This window comes from Eleutherodactylus coqui, chromosome 6, assembly GCF_035609145.1.
Source record: "Eleutherodactylus coqui strain aEleCoq1 chromosome 6, aEleCoq1.hap1, whole genome shotgun sequence".
NCBI classification, from domain to species: domain Eukaryota; kingdom Metazoa; phylum Chordata; class Amphibia; order Anura; family Eleutherodactylidae; genus Eleutherodactylus; species Eleutherodactylus coqui.
Window position 1 is genome coordinate 241039538 of NC_089842.1, and position 16660 is coordinate 241056197.

General features: G+C 56.7%; 1 protein-coding gene across 1 annotated transcript in view; it reads left to right on the forward strand.

The window, feature by feature from the left end:
* Positions 1 to 16660, forward strand: part of OTUD7B (OTU deubiquitinase 7B) — a 62226-nt gene that overhangs the window by 32350 nt on the left and 13216 nt on the right. The window contains exons 3-7 of the mRNA XM_066609178.1: positions 2437 to 2652; positions 12371 to 12472; positions 12548 to 12675; positions 13646 to 13758; positions 16476 to 16603. Coding sequence (XP_066465275.1) covers positions 2437 to 2652; positions 12371 to 12472; positions 12548 to 12675; positions 13646 to 13758; positions 16476 to 16603 — 687 coding nt within the window. The remainder of the gene's footprint in view (positions 1 to 2436; positions 2653 to 12370; positions 12473 to 12547; positions 12676 to 13645; positions 13759 to 16475; positions 16604 to 16660) is intronic.

Consider the following 16660-nt stretch of genomic DNA (forward strand, 5'->3'; position numbering starts at 1 on the left):
TATCTTTCCTTTTTTGTTTATTTTCATCACGGCCGCGCTCTCCTCTATGGGAGCGCCGGCCGCAACGGAAAAGCGAGCGGCCGGGCCGCTTCAAAGCCGCCGTGGCGGTTCTCCCGGTGAAAATCTCGCGGCTTTTGCTGCTGCCAAACCGCGAGATTTCCGACGGGAATACGCCTAGTGCGAACCCAGCCTTAAAGGGGTTGTCCCGCGGCAGCAAGTGGGTCTATACACTTCTGTATGGCCATATTAATGCACTTTGTAATGTACATTGTGCATTAATTATGAGCCATACAGAAGTTTTTTACTTACCTGCTCCGTTGCTGGCGTCCTCGTCTCCATGGTGCCGACTAATTTTCGGCCTCTAATGGCCAAATTAGCCGCGCTTGCGCAGTCCGGGTCTTCTGCTGTCTTCAATGGGGCCGCTCGTGCAGAATGCCGGCTCCGTGTAGCTCCGCCCCGTCACGTGCCGATTCCAGCCAATCAGGAGGCTGGAATCGGCAATGGACCGCACAGAAGCCCTGCGGTCCACAGAGAGAGAGGATCCCGGCGGCCATCTTCAGCAGGTGAGTATGAAGACGCCGGACCGCCGGGATTCGGGTAAGTACTACCTGGTTTCTTTTTTTAACCCCTGCATCGGGGTTGTCTCGCGCCAAACGGGGGGGGGGGTTAAAAAAAAAAAAAAAAAAACCCGTTTCGGCGCGGGACAACCCCTTTAACGCTGCATTTTCAGCACAGCGCTAAACGCTGTCCAACGCTACCGTAGATTTCAATAGGGCTTCGCAGCATTTGTCAAGCGCCGTCTGTTCTATTTTCATGCATTTCTTCATCTTTACAATGCGGCGCTTTGCCTGTTGAGATGCATGGGCTGCGTTTTCAGCGCTGCTGCGGGTTCTGTGTTTTGACTGCATTTTTTCAGTTCTGGCGTTACCAGCTGGCTTGGCTGCGTTTATAATTGTGCTGAAAATGCCATCAAAAGTGCATGTAAACGCAGCTAAAAAACGCAGTATTAAAATGCGCAGCGTTTTTACAAGCGCCTGTGTGCGTGGCTTAAAGCCGGTTCACACGTCCGTATTTGCATCGCATATTACATCCGCATACTACGTGGTGAAGGGAGTCAATGAGAGCTCTTCTGATTTTCGTTCTCACATTTGCGTATATTTACACGGCGTGTTCTGTTCCCCTGCATATTGCGCCCGTAAGATCCATATTGTTCTCGTGTTGCAAACAATGTGGCATGTCCTATTTTGGAGTGTAATACGTGCCAAAATAAACCATTGAAGTCACTAGATCTGCGTTATCACACAGCGAGTGCGCAAGACGCCAACGTGTTCACTGCGGCTTTATGCGGGAAAACAATGGTGTTTTGCGCACGTAAATACACACAGTGAAACCCACAAAGTGTGAAGCCGGCCGCGCGCTCCAGTCGTGTAATTAAACTTCTGCAATTTTATAATACATTTCGTTACAATTGATCACGGCTTTCAAGATCTCTGCTTGCTGACAGATGTGGACTTCTGCTAGTGCTACATTTGTATCCCATGTGACAAAATGTCAGAAGCTGCACAGTTCTCTTTCCTGATGGTTTGCTACAGTGTGTCAGATCCAAGGTCTCCGCTGTGGGGTTTCCTGGACTTCTACTATTAAAGGGCTTGTACTACAATTGCTGGTTATCCCCCATCTACAGGGTAAGGGGTTAACTTGCTTATCAGTGGGGGCTCATCACTGAGACCACTGCCGATCCTGAAAATGACGCTCCCGTATCCCGCATTCCTGCTACAGCAGGGGTCGCTTCTTCCCTGTGAATAGAGCGCTGGTAGAGTGTGCGCAGTCAACACACCATTGGTTTCAGTGCAGCTGGCAGAAGGAGCTTAGCGCTTCTGTTCTGGAGGTGCGGGAGCTCCCACTGATGACCAAGTTGGATAGGGGGTGACTTAAACTTGTGGTACAACCCCATTAATGACCTATCTTTAGGATGGGTTATCGGCAGGGGTCCACCACCCGGGATCCCCACAGATTATCCGTCCTGTCCGTGCAGCAGGCCAGACTTTGTCATTGGTGGTCTGGGCCCTAAGTGTTATATCCGGGTTCACTTCCACCGAAATCCTCGGGGGGGATGCCTACGGTTACACTTCTGTCTGCTCGTTGCAGTCACAGCTGGAAGTGTACTTGGAGGCATCCCTCCCATTGAGCCCTGACCACCAATGAGAACGTCTGGCTGATGGGTTTTAGTTGGCTGACAGCAGCGGTGATCTTGGTAAGTTGTATTCTAGAACTTCGTCTCTGAGTCATCTTTATGTGCTTTTACAAAGATGGAAACCACCTCTGATTCTGGAGACTAGATGTGTGTTTTCTGTCATGTTGTTGTCCTCTGTTATCAGCTGTTCTTGTGCTGTGCTCTACCTGATCAGATAATTGAAGGAATGTTCTTCTCTTTAGAGAAGCGCCTGTCCCGAGGCATTTCTCACGCCAGCTCCTCCATCGTCTCCTTGGCTCGATCGCATGTGTCCAGCAATGGTAGCAGCGAGCACTCGCTGGAGCCCCCTGTCTGCACCTTCCAGCTCCCGGACCTGACCGTGTACAACGATGACTTCCGAGGCTTCATCGAGCGAGACCTCATCGAGCAGTCCATGCTGGTGGCCCTGGAGCATGCCGGTGAGTCCATGTAGTCATTGGGCTGTCCAACGCTAGAGGGCTTCTTGTACCTTCGGTTGTCTTCTCACAAGGGGAGGGGGGGGGGGGGATATAGATATGCATGCATGCATGCATACATACATACATACATACATACATACATACATACATACATACATACATACATACATACATACATACATACATACATACATACATGCGGTCTGTGTGTTCAGGCTGAAACACTTTTTGATGCAGATTCTATGGGAAATCTGGCGTGTAAACAAGGCCTCACGGTACCGTTAAACGGAGCAACAATCGCGCAGATCGTCGCCGGAGCGTGCGGACGGGCCGTTTGTGTTTACACGGACCATTGTTCTTGGGATCAGTGGGGTCCCAGCGGTCGGACCAGCTGATGGTGAAAACTTGTAGTTTTACTCACGGACCAGAATACCCCTTTAGGATTTCTATGCCTTTCAGCTTCACTTGTGCTCAGTGGCGCCTCCTGCTGGGCCTCGCACAAGAGGGATCCATGTGGATGAATGGATGCGACTACTATGTGTCCATTTAGCTGTAGCCTCGGAGAGCGCAGCGATCGGCAATATGCTGGAGTGCATTGGCCCCAGCTTACTAGTAGTATACTGCCCCCTATAGACAAGCTTAGGGATTGGAGGTTTTCCGCCTGGTGAACGTATTTACAGCTCGGTTGCTGTGTGCTACTACAAGTCCCAGCATGGCATTTTCTCGCAGTCTCGCTGACGGCAGGAGGGGAGGGTGAAGCTTTATTTATCGGTGTGGGAGCGACCCAAGATTCCTCCAGGCTGATGTCACTTGTGTTGTGCCCGCCGCCAGCTGCCAATTCATTAAGTTCCTCCATTAGTTTACACTAAGGGGGGGACAGAAGGAGCGAACTTCGTTACTTGGGGTAATTATAACTTTTTTTTCTTCGCTGTCTATTATACCTTGTAATTACATGTGGCGATGATTCATGGGAACGAGCAGCACTGCTTATTAAAGGGATTCACCCGGCTGCCACCATCATTATACCTTATTATAGGGTGCTGTTATGTCACCTCAGCAGTTATACCCAGCGGTGGGGGCAGCTTATTACCCCCGCCAGGGTGTCCTGGAAACCTCAACGAGTACGGGCACAAAAATAAGCAATGCGCCGTGTGAATGAGCCTCTCGTCTGCGCCGGCCTCGGATGCAGAAGGTGGATCTGCGGAGAAGTCGTCCTCCTCATCTGTAGGTTAGTAGCGTCTTGGAACATTGCCGGCTCTCTCCAGGACTCCCCCCTTTACCCCCAGATCCTGGCATTGAGCTCTATATGGACAGACGTATATACAAGGCCTCCCGACCAGAATCTGTGAGATCACCATTACATACCGACAAGCGTAAGACTTGCGGTGTTGTGAAGTCTTACGCAATCTGTCATTTGGATTACTGGATTAATGAATATTCATGAGGGTTAGGCCGGGATCTGTGACATCACTCCGTTGCTCAAGAGATCGGGCTGCTCAGTGGGAACTGCCGGCACGAAGGCCAAGAAAACGGGTCGACCAGCGCTACCAATCTAATGTGTCAGGCCTCCGATGGCTGATGTTCTCAGGGAGGTAAGCTGATGGAAAGAGGGATACCGTTGGCATCATCGGCCAATCCAAGCAACTACCTAAAATATAGGGCAGGCTTAAGGGGATTTTCCGAGACTAAAGGCCCATTTACACGCAAAGACATTCTTTCAAACGATTGAAAGATTGACAGATCATTTTGTATAAAGCACTAATGGGCACTAATGCCCATTAGCACTTTAGCAGCTTCATTTACATGTAAATGAGCCTCCAGGAGATGCTTGTAGAACTCAGCAGGTCTGAGCTCTGCAATCAGCTCCTTTGTTCTCCCATGGGCTGTCCGCTGAATGCAATGTAATCAGCTGCTCCCATGGAGAACACAGTAGCGATCGATGGCAGCATTTACACGCAATGATTATACGTATTGTTTTAATGAATTTTGAGCAATAATTGTTGCGTGTAAATGGGTCTTAAAACTAGGGCATCAATATCAGAACGCTGGGGGTCTGCTACTCAGGACCCTCACACTGCTGTTTGAAGTGGCTGCAGCAATCATGCAAGTGCTCTGGCTGCTTCATTGCCTACCAGGCACAGCACTGTATATTTATATAGTGGCCATGTCTGGTATAGCAGCTCAGTGACCGTGCCTCTGCTGTGAGAAGATGCAGCGACGCTCACCCAAGCACCACAGCCGCCTTATACAGTGGATCAGTAGGGGTCCTGTTTGTAAGACCCCCACCAATCTAAGCCTGAAGATGGATCGTCAGTAGATTCCTGGAATCCAGGGGTTGAGCTTGCAGAGGATACAAGTGTAGCAAACCCTCTGCTGTGAGAAATCTCAGATGTGGATGTCAGCAAGATCGTCTTCATTCACTGACAGCAAACGGATGTAGTATAAGAATGGTGGACATGCTGCCAGGTTGTGTGATCTCTGCACTGACCTCTGGTAATCGTGTAGTAAAACCCCGCGGTCTGTCACCGCTGCGCCAATAAACAGGAGTAGCTGTCACACTGCCACATTCCCAGCATGCCTGAGGGTGGTCACATGACCTGTCAGTGCCCGCAGTCTCCCATAAATACTTTTTTTCATGCTGCTGCATGTTGAGCCAACGCTGGCTATCCGTTACGTAATAAGGTGGCGCTGCCTATTAACTAAACTTGTAACTTTGGGATGGGGGGGGGGGGGTTCAATCAGAAATAATGGAATTGACTTTTGAGTTACTGTCTATGAGCCAACTGTAACAACATCAGCAATATCTAGTGCTGGACGTAGTAACGGGGATCGGCTGAGCCCCCTGATGTCCTTGTCTCCAGTGGTTCTGTGTCTAAATGAAGCTTCTGAAAGTACGTTGGGGGGGTAACTGAGTGCATGCGTTACTCCACAGCTGCGCTCACTATTCTGTTGGTGGGGTCACAGAGTACATGCGTTACTCCACAGCTGCGCTCACTATTCTGTTGGTGGGGTCACAGAGTACATGCGTTACTCCACAGCTGCGCTCACTATTCTGTTGGTGGGGTCACTGAGTACATGCGTTACTCCACAGCTGCGCTCACTATTCTGCTGCTGGCGTCACGGAGTACATGCGTTACTCCACAGCTGCGCTCACTATTTTGCTGCTGGGGTCACTGAGTACATGCGTTACTCCACAGCTGCGCTCACTATTCTGTTGGTGGGGTCACTGAGTACATGCGTTACTCCACAGCTGCGCTCACTATTCTGTTGGTGGGGTCACTGAGTACATGCGTTACTCCGGAGCTGCGCTCACTATTCTGTTGGTGGGGTCACTGAGTACATGCGTTACTCCGGAGCTGCGCTCACTATTCTGTTGGTGGGGTCACTGAGTACATGCGTTACTCCACAGATGCGCTCACTATTCTGTTGGTGGGGTCACGGAGTACATGCGTTACTCCACAGCTGCGCTCACTATTCTGTTGGTGGGGTCACGGAGTACATGCGTTACTCCGGAGCTGCGCTCACTATTCTGCTGCTGGGGTCACGGAGTACATGCGTTACTCCACGGCTGCGCTCACTATTCTGTTGGTGGGGTCACAGAGTACATGCGTTACTCCACAGCTGCGCTCACTATTCTGTTGGTGGGGTCACGGAGTACATGCGTTACTCCACAGCTGCGCTCACTATTTTGCTGCTGGGGTCACGGAGTACATGCGTTACTCCACAGCTGCGCTCACTATTCTGTTGGTGGGGTCACTGAGTACATGCGTTACTCCACAGCTGCGCTCACTATTCTGTTGGTGGGGTCACTGAGTACATGCGTTACTCCGGAGCTGCGCTCACTATTCTGTTGGTGGGGTCACTGAGTACATGCGTTACTCCACAGATGCGCTCACTATTCTGTTGGTGGGGTCACGGAGTACATGCGTTACTCCGGAGCTGCGCTCACTATTCTGTTGTTGGGGTCACTGAGTACATGCGTTACTCCGGAGCTGCGCTCACTATTCTGTTGGTGGGGTCACGGAGTACATGCGTTACTCCGGAGCTGCGCTCACTATTCTGTTGGTGGGGTCACGGAGTACATGCGTTACTCCGGAGCTGCGCTCACTATTCTGTTGGTGGGGTCACAGAGTACATGCGTTACTCCACAGCTGCGCTCACTATTCTGTTGGTGGGGTCACGGAGTACATGCGTTACTCCACAGCTGCGCTCACTATTCTGCTGCTGGGGTCACTGAGTACGTGCGTTACTCCGGAGCTGCGCTCGCTATTCTACTGGTGATGACTGCGCCGTTCCTGGTCCAAAGATTTTATTTTTCATGATGCCCCATAGATTGTATATAATTACTGTCTTGTGGTGGACTTGTTCCTTAAGGTGGGTCTCTACCCCTTTAATAAACCTTACTACTTCCCTAAATACCCCAGTATGGTCTGCATAGTGTGACACTACTTGGCCACCAGCGCTTTGTGCTCCAGAGCTGCGCTGCTTTCTGTGACAGCTGACAGGCATTTGCAGCCATCATCTGCTACTGTGGGAGTTGTGACTACTTGATGGCTCCACGACTGTAGGTTCTCCCTGCACCCTCCTCTCTCATATCTGCAGATTCAAAAGGCCCATTCACACCAGCCGATGATTGCAAAAAAAACACTAATCGGCGATCATTTTAGCAATAATCGGTGTGTGTAAATGTGCGCCCGTCATGCGCTTTTTGTGCACTGCTAGCTGATCGTCTGCACTGGAGCAGTCGCCGGGGGGGGGGGGGGGGGGGGTCTGATCGTCTGCACTGGAGCAGTCGCCGGGGGGGGGGGGGGGGGGGAGGGGGGGGGGGCTGATTGTCTGCCCTGGAGCTGGGGGGGGGGGGTCTGATCGTCTGCCCTGGAGCGGGGGGGGGGGGGGGGGGTGTCTGATCGTCTGCACTGGAGCAGTCGCCGGGGTGGTGGTGGTGTCTGATCGTCTGCACTGGAGCAGTCACCGGGAGGGGGGGGGGGGGCGGGGGTCTGATCGTCTGCACTGGAGCAGGGGGGGTCTGATCGTCTGCACTGGAGCAGGGGGGGTCTGATCGTCTGCACTGGAGCAGGGGGGGTCTGATCGTCTGCACTGGAGCAGGGGGGGTCTGATCGTCTGCACTGGAGCAGGGGGGGTCTGATCGTCTGCACTGGAGCAGGGGGGGTCTGATCGTCTGCACTGGAGCAGGGGGGGTCTGATCGTCTGCACTGGAGCAGGGGGGGTCTGATCGTCTGCACTGGAGCAGGGGGGGTCTGATCGGCTGCACTGGAGCAGGGGGGGTCTGATCGGCTGCACTGGAGCAGGGGGGGTCTGATCGGCTGCACTGGAGCAGGGGGGGTCGTCTGATCGTCTGCACTGGAGCAGGGGGGTGTCTGATCGGCTGCACTGGAGCAGGGGGGGTCGTCTGATCGTCTGCACTGGAGCAGGGGGGGGTCTGATCGTCTGCACTGGAGCAGGGGGGGGGTCTGATCGTCTGCACTGGAGCAGGGGGGGGGTCTGATCGTCTGCACTGGAGCAGGGGGGGGGTCTGATCGTCTGCACTGGAGCAGGGGGGGGGGTCTGATCGTCTGCACTGGAGCAGGGGGGGGGGTCTGATCGTCTGCACTGGAGCAGGGGGGCTCTGATCGTCTGCACTGGAGCAGGGGGGCTCTGATCGTCTGCACTGGAGCAGGGGGGCTCTGATCGTCTGCACTGGAGCGGGGGGGGGGCTCTGATCGTCTGCACTGGAGCAGTCGCCGGGGGGGGGGGGGGGGGTCTGATCGTCTGCACTGGAGCAGTCGCCGGGGGGGGGGGGGGGTGTCTGATCGTCTGCACTGGAGCAGTGGGGGGGGGGGTGTGTCTGATCGTCTGCACTGGAGCAGTCGCCGGGGGGGGGGGGGGGTGTCTGATCGTCTGCACTGGAGCAGTCGCCGGGGGGGGGGGGGGGGGTCTGATCGTCTGCACTGGAGCAGTCGCCGGGGGGGGGGGGGGGGGGTCTGCCCTGGAGCCGGGGGGGTTTGATCGTCTGCCCCGGAGCGGGCGGGGGTCTGATCGTCTGCCCCGGAGCGGGCGGGGGTCTGATCGTCTGCCCCGGAGCGGGCGGGGGTCTGATCGTCTGCCCCGGAGCGGGCGGGGGTCTGATCGTCTGCCCCGGAGCGGGCGGGGGTCTGATCGTCTGCCCCGGAGCGGGCGGGGGTCTGATCGTCTGCCCCGGAGCGGGCGGGGGTCTGATCGTCTGCCCCGGAGCGGGCGGGGGTCTGATCGTCTGCCCCGGAGCGGGCGGGGGTCTGATCGTCTGCCCCGGAGCGGGCGGGGGTCTGATCGTCTGCCCCGGAGCGGGCGGGGGTCTGATCGTCTGCCCCGGAGCGGGCGGGGGTCTGATCGTCTGCCCCGGAGCGGGCGGGGGTCTGATCGTCTGCCCCGGAGCGGGCGGGGGTCTGATCGTCTGCCCCGGAGCGGGCGGGGGTCTGATCGTCTGCCCCGGAGCGGGCGGGGGTCTGATCGTCTGCCCCGGAGCGGGCGGGGGTCTGATCGTCTGCCCCGGAGCGGGCGGGGGTCTGATCGTCTGCCCCGGAGCGGGCGGGGGTCTGATCGTCTGCCCCGGAGCGGGCGGGGGTCTGATCGTCTGCCCCGGAGCGGGCGGGGGTCTGATCGTCTGCCCCGGAGCGGGCGGGGGTCTGATCGTCTGCCCCGGAGCGGGCGGGGGTCTGATCGTCTGCCCCGGAGCGGGCGGGGGTCTGATCGTCTGCCCCGGAGCGGGCGGGGGTCTGATCGTCTGCCCCGGAGCGGGCGGGGGTCTGATCGTCTGCCCCGGAGCGGGCGGGGGTCTGATCGTCTGCCCCGGAGCGGGCGGGGGTCTGATCGTCTGCCCCGGAGCGGGCGGGGGTCTGATCGTCTGCCCCGGAGCGGGCGGGGGTCTGATCGTCTGCCCCGGAGCGGGCGGGGGTCTGATCGTCTGCCCCGGAGCGGGCGGGGGTCTGATCGTCTGCCCCGGAGCGGGCGGGGGTCTGATCGTCTGCCCCGGAGCGGGCGGGGGTCTGATCGTCTGCCCCGGAGCGGGCGGGGGTCTGATCGTCTGCCCCGGAGCGGGCGGGGGTCTGATCGTCTGCCCCGGAGCGGGCGGGGGTCTGATCGTCTGCCCCGGAGCGGGCGGGGGTCTGATCGTCTGCCCCGGAGCGGGCGGGGGTCTGATCGTCTGCCCCGGAGCGGGCGGGGGTCTGATCGTCTGCCCCGGAGCGGGCGGGGGGTCTGATCGTCTGCCCCGGAGCGGGCGGGGGTCTGATCGTCTGCCCCGGAGCGGGCGGGGGTCTGATCGTCTGCCCCGGAGCGGGCGGGGGTCTGATCGTCTGCCCCGGAGCGGGCGGGGGTCTGATCGTCTGCCCCGGAGCGGGCGGGGGTCTGATCGTCTGCCCCGGAGCGGGCGGGGGTCTGATCGTCTGCCCCGGAGCGGGCGGGGGTCTGATCGTCTGCCCCGGAGCGGGCGGGGGTCTGATCGTCTGCCCCGGAGCGGGCGGGGGTCTGATCGTCTGCCCCGGAGCGGGCGGGGGTCTGATCGTCTGCCCCGGAGCGGGCGGGGGTCTGATCGTCTGCCCCGGAGGGGGGGGGGGGGTCTGATCGTCTGCCCCGGAGGGGGGGGGGGGGGGGTCTGATCGTCTGCCCCGGAGGGGGGGGGGGGGGGTCTGATCGTCTGCCCCGGAGCGGGGGGGGGGGGGGGTCTGATCGTCTGCCCCGGAGCGGGGGGGGGGGGTCTGATCGTCTGCCCCGGAGCGGGGGGGGGGGGGTCTGATCGTCTGCCCCGGAGCGGGGGGGGGGGGGGGGGGTCTGATCGTCTGCCCCGGAGCGGGGGGGGGGGGGGGGGGTCTGATCGTCTGCCCCGGAGCGGGGGGGGGGGGGGGGGTCTGATCGTCTGCCCCGGAGCGGGGGGGGGGGGGGGGTCTGATCGTCTGCCCCGGAGGGGGGGGGGGGGGTCTGATCGTCTGCCCCGGAGGGGGGGGGGGGGGGTCTGATCGTCTGCCCCGGAGCGGGGGGGGGGGGGGGTCTGATCGTCTGCCCCGGAGCGGGGGGGGGGGGGGGTCTGATCGTCTGCCCCGGAGCGGGGGGGGGGGGGTCTGATCGTCTGCCCCGGAGCGGGGGGGGGGGGGGGTCTGATCGTCTGCCCCGGAGCGGGGGGGGGGGGGGGTCTGATCGTCTGCCCCGGAGCGGGGGGGGGGGGGGGGGGTCTGATCGTCTGCCCCGGAGCGGGGGGGGGGGGGGGGTCTGATCGTCTGCCCCGGAGCGGGGGGGGGGGGGTCTGATCGTCTGCCCCGGAGCAGGGGGGGGGGTCTGATCGTCTGCCCCGGAGCGGGGGGGGGGGGTCTGATCGTCTGCCCCGGAGCGGGGGGGGGGGTCTGATCGTCTGCACTGGAGCGGGGGGGGGGGGGGCTCTGATCGTCTGCACTGGAGCAGTCGCCGGGGGGGGGGGGGGGGGGTCTGATCGTCTGCACTGGAGCAGTCGCCGGGGGGGGGGGGGGGGGGTGTCTGATCGTCTGCACTGGAGCAGTCGCCGGGGGGGGGGGTCTGCCCTGGAGCCGGGGGGGTCTGATCGTCTGCACTGGAGCAGTCGCCGGGGGGGGGGGGGTCTGCCCCCTGGAGCCGGGGGGGTCTGATCGTCTGCCCCGGAGCGGGCGGGGGTCTGATCGTCTGCCCCGGAGCGGGCGGGGGTCTGATCGTCTGCCCCGGAGCGGGCGGGGGTCTGATCGTCTGCCCCGAAGCAGGGGGGAGGGGTCTGATCGTCTGCCCCGAAGCAGGGGGGAGGGGTCTGATCGTCTGCCCCGGAGCAGGCGCCGTGGGGGGTGGGGGTGGGGGGGTCTGATCGTCTGCACTGGAGCAGGCGCCGTGGGGGTTTGTCCATCGGCAGTGCTTGTAAAGTGCCCAAGTTTTGGGGCAGGGCCCAGTGGGTTAATCTGTACGGCTCCCCCCCCTGGCTGGATCCCGTCCATCTGGCGGCGGCTGTGTCGCTGTGTTTGCTGAGTGCAGCCATTGTCTCCTCTGCCGGCTCCGTCCTCCCATCTTCTGGCCCGGCAGTGCTGGAGGCCTCCGGTTGTGGCGCGGCATCGGACGGGATGTGCTGAGCCGAGGAGACTCCGACTACATCTCGCCCGGCGGCTGTTGTTGGGCTTTGGGCCCATTTACAAAAAAGTGAATAATGTTTCTTTCTGCGGAGCCGATCAGTTGTGCCCAGCAGCCCCGTCCGGGAGAGCCCGTATATTGCCGCCCTCAGCGGTATTTAGCTACGGTACCTTTACACCGAGCAACTATGGTGTGATCAGCACTGTGGGGGTGCAGGAACCTTACAGGGAGGGGGACGCGGGACCCCCGTTCTGTTGCTTGCCATCTCCAGCTGCTGGAGACACGATGCACAACTGGCACACGGGCAGAGCGTGTGCCCATAGAGGAGACAAGCGGTCGTCGTTCAGTTGGTCCCTGCCATGGGCCAGTTGATCGGGATGTGGTTGCTCAGACTCTCCTCCCCTCCATGCGGTCCAGCGGGGCGGCAGCATTGCTAATTGGGAGGTCCGGCGGTTATTTGCGCACCACGTGGGGAGCGTATGAAGTCGGATTTTCAGGGAATGAAAGCGCTGCGCAAGATTACACGAGGCAGAGCGTGTGTGTATATATATATAATATTGCAATGGGCACATTTAGCCGTATTGCTGCCGGTTTTTGATTTGTGTCTCTCCTTGTCCCTTCGCAGGCCGTCTCAACTGGTGGGCACAAGTGGACCCGTCCTACCAGAGGCTTCTCCCATTGGCAACAACGGGTGATGGAAACTGCTTGCTGCATGCAGCCTCTCTGGGTAAGACCTGTCGCCTTACACGTTCCTACCCCCCAGTGCCATGTGCCGCTCGTGTCTAACAGTCTGTGATTGCAGGGATGTGGGGTTTCCACGACCGCGACCTCATGCTCCGCAAATCTCTGTACACGCTGATGGAGAAAGGCGCGGAGAAGGAAGCACTGAAGCGGAGGTGGCGATTCCAGCAGACGATGCAGAATAAAGAGGTATGAGGGGTGCAGCACGGCCGGCATGTGGTGGGGGGCACGGTGGCTCACAGGCTTTACAGGCTTCATCTGGCACTGCGGTGTGTTTTGGGTAATCTGACGAGGCGTGATCCTTACTATTGATGACTTCTCCTCAGGATAGGTGATCAGTAGTTGATCGACGGGGTCTGCCACTCAGGATCCCCGTTGATCACCCGGCCCGCTGGCAGTGTAACAGATGTATATAGTCGTCGGTGGTCAGGGTCGGGAGTGTCATAGCCCGCTTCACTCCCAATGAAATCAATGGGAACGATGCCTTCTATTACACTTCAGCAGTGACTGCATTGGGGAACTGGAAGTGTGATGGAAGGCATCGCTCCCGTTTATTTCAGTGGGAGTGAAGCCGGGTATTGCACTCCCAACCACTGATGCCGACGTCCGGGCATGCTGTACGAACAGCGGGCAGAGGATCAGCTGATGGGTGGGGGTCCCGAGCACCGATCTCCGCTGATTCACTATACAAAGGAAAGGAGCGGTGATGGTTATCAGACTGCTGAGACTCCTGATTATTATCATATATTCCTTTTTTTATATAATGTAGTCCAACCAGGACTTATTGTCAGGGTAGGGCTTATATTTCAAGCCTCTCTGAAAATAGCCCCAAATCGGGGTAGGGCTTATTTTCTGGGAAACACCATAATAACAGGAGCTCACTGGCTTACAATTCTTCCTGCTCTCCCCAAAGCAGGTTACCATCAGCAACAGTGTGTAGTATAAGCTGCCCCAGCTGCTGCAGAACTTCATAAAGCATCATCCTGCTGACTAATCTTGTGTAGGGGACCTCTTCTGCCCTCCTCTGCAGCAGTTGGGGGTAATGTATACTGCTGCCACGTCCGCCTTCTCTCTGGCGGCACGGATTAGACTTTAACAGGTATTGGGGGAGTCGGGGTGCTGGTGCAGGGCCCCCCTCAATGCGGTGTTTGTCTTGCAGTCCGGCCTGGTGTACACTGAAGAGGAATGGCAGAGGGAGTGGAATGAGCTGATAAAGCTGGCGTCCAGCGAACCACGGATGCATTATGGAACCAATGGTTCAAACTGTGGCGGGTAAGTGGTAGCGATACATAACAAACTTATCACAAATCGCATCGCAGTGACAATCGCGTGGTTTGCAGCGCAATATCTGTCCAAGTTTCTGGGACCAATATTGTGCTTTCTGTGCGACCCCAATGATGCCATAAAAAATGCGCACATAATACTGAGTGCAAAAACTTGTGAATGAGCCGTAAGAAACGAGATGACGGGGCTTATCCCCCCTGATTGTCACCCGCTAGTTTGACAAGAATGGTAAGCTTTGGCACTGGAAGGGTTAACCTGCTTCTGCTCGGCCCGGGCACGGACTCGCTCACAAGCCTTCCAAGTGCTGCTTGTTTACCCTGCGGCTGGGAGTGAGTTCCTTCCTCTGATGCCTCCTGCCAGCGTCACGGGTCACTCTCAGGCCTTCACCACAACACTTGGCCGAGCCGCAGAGCCTTTCTCACAACTTGACTTCCTCCGTAGTGGAGAACGTGTCGACGCTCTGTAGATGTTTGTCATGTTACAATTCAGGCTCTCCGGAGATCAGCGGCGCGGCCCAGCGGTTGGATCAGTGCGGCCGTGTAGTCAGGACCCCTGCGGAGTCGTAAACGCTAATCCGACCAGATTAATGGCAGCCCTTGGAGCTTTTACAGACGCGTCCACTCCTACTGTCTGTCGTATGCGTACCCAGTGTACTTTTTTATGTCTGTGTGTCGGCCATTTTTTGGCCCGTTTTTTTTGGGGGGGGGGGTTTCAAGTTTTTTTAGTATCGTTTAGTAATAAGGGGAAAACGAGTGCGTGGATGTCATCTGTGTGCGCTTTTGTTTTTGTAGGGTTTTTTCTGCACTCCCATTGACTTGAACGACCCATCAGTGTGTGTTTATGCTCAGGATAGGTCATCACTAGTAGATTAGCAAGGGTCTCCCATGTGAGTGTCTGTCATCCATAACTCCCACTGACAGCGGTGTTCACCAGATCGGCATGCTTGTGCACTGAGTTCATTTCTGCATGAAGCAGACAGCTCTGGTATTACTTCAGTGGCCAGGTTTGGTATTGCAGGCAAAGTTCACATCCATTTCATTCAAAAATTAACTTGCAATACTAAAGATGGCCACTAGAGTAAAAAAAAAAGCTGTCTGCAGTAATGAACTCAGTAGCCTGGTGAAGAGTTGATGGGTGGGGGATATGTCTGAGAGACCCTTGCCAATCTTCTATTGATGACCTGTCCTAAGGACCTGGTGACGTTTCATAGACAGTGGCTTTGTGGGATGATGAAGCCGCTCCATCGTCTTGTGAACGGCTTCACCAGAGTAACGGTTTCTTGGGGGTTATTAACCCCTTCCCGCTGCAGGGCGTAAGTTTACGTCCTGGCAGCCTGGTACTTCCCGCAACAGGGCGTAAACTTACGTCCTGGAGAGAGCGCGGGATCACATAAGATTCCGCGCTCTCTCGCAGCGGGAGCCGGCTGTCAGTCACAGCCGGCGTCCCGCTGCAACAGCGGGGGGAACATCGGAGATGCATCCCCCGCTGTTAACCCCTTCCCTGCCGCGATCTAAGTAGATTGCGGCAGGGAAAGAGTTCACAGAGGGAGCGCGGCTCCCTCTGTGTCTATGGCCGGAACTCGTGATGTCATCGCGAGAGCCCGGCCTGTCGCCATGGCAACAGGACGCCAGACACTGGCGTCCTGTATTGCCTGTGCCTATAATCGCTGTACAAGCGATAAGGCATGCCTTATACCAGCGATCATCAGGGCTATGGTGAAAGTCCCTCAGAGGGACACAAACAGTGTAAAAAAAACAAAGATTAAAAAAAGAATTTAAAAAAAATGTAAAAAAAAAAGAGTTAAAAAAACATTTTTTAATGCTTTTTCTCAGATTAGCATAAAAAAAGGTAAAAAAAAAAATAAAACCCCACATATTTGGTATTGTCGCGTCCGTAACGATGCGTACAATAAGTTGCACATGCTTTTGACTGTGCACGGAAAAAAACGCAAAAAAAAAACGCTAAAAAACTGAGGCAAAATGCTAATTTTTAGCATTTTGCCTCACTAAAAACGCAATAAAAGTGATCAAAAAAGCCGTATGTACCCCAAAATGGTACCAATAAAATCTACAGCTCGTCTCGCAAAACATAAGCCCTCATAGAGCTCTGTACATCAAAAAATAAAAAAGTTACAGAACTTTGAATGCAGCAATTTAGAAAAAAAAAATTACCCAGAAAAAGGGTTTTTATTGCAGAAAAGTGGGAAAACCTAAAAAAAAGTAAGAATTTTGGTATCGTTGTAACCGTACCGACCCGCAGAAAAAATGGAAAGTGTCATTTATGCTGCATGATTAACGCTGTAAAAAAAAAATCTATGGCAGAATTGATGCGTTTTCTCTCCCTGCTATCATAAAGAAAAAAAAGTTTTACAATATAGTCAAATGTACCCAAAAGTGGCACCGATAAAAACTACAGTTCGCCACGCAAAGAACAAGCCCTCATACGGCCGCGTCCACGGAAAAATAAAAAAGTTATGGCTTTTGATAAACGGAGAAGAAAATCCGCCAAAAATTGTTGCATCCTTAAGCCCAAAATAGGCCGAGTCATGAAGGGGTTAATGGCTTCAGCCATCTCTACCCGGTGGTTGTCACTGTGGAGCTTCAGTTCTCTTTTGGGTAACTGATTGGTTGAGGGACACAGAAGACCTCGTATGGTTGGTGATTGTCCATGGACGCCCCAGCTGACCCGATCTTGTTGTTTTGCAGCGTGGAGAGCTCGGAGGAGCCGGTGTACGAGAGCCTGGAGGAGTTCCACGTCTTTGTTCTCGCTCACGTGCTGAAGAGGCCCATCGTGGTGGTGGCAGACACCATGCTCAGAGACTCGGGAGGAGAAGGTAGACCCGTCTTACTGGTGGTCCATCGCTGGCCCTCATTTCCTGATTTGCTATTCA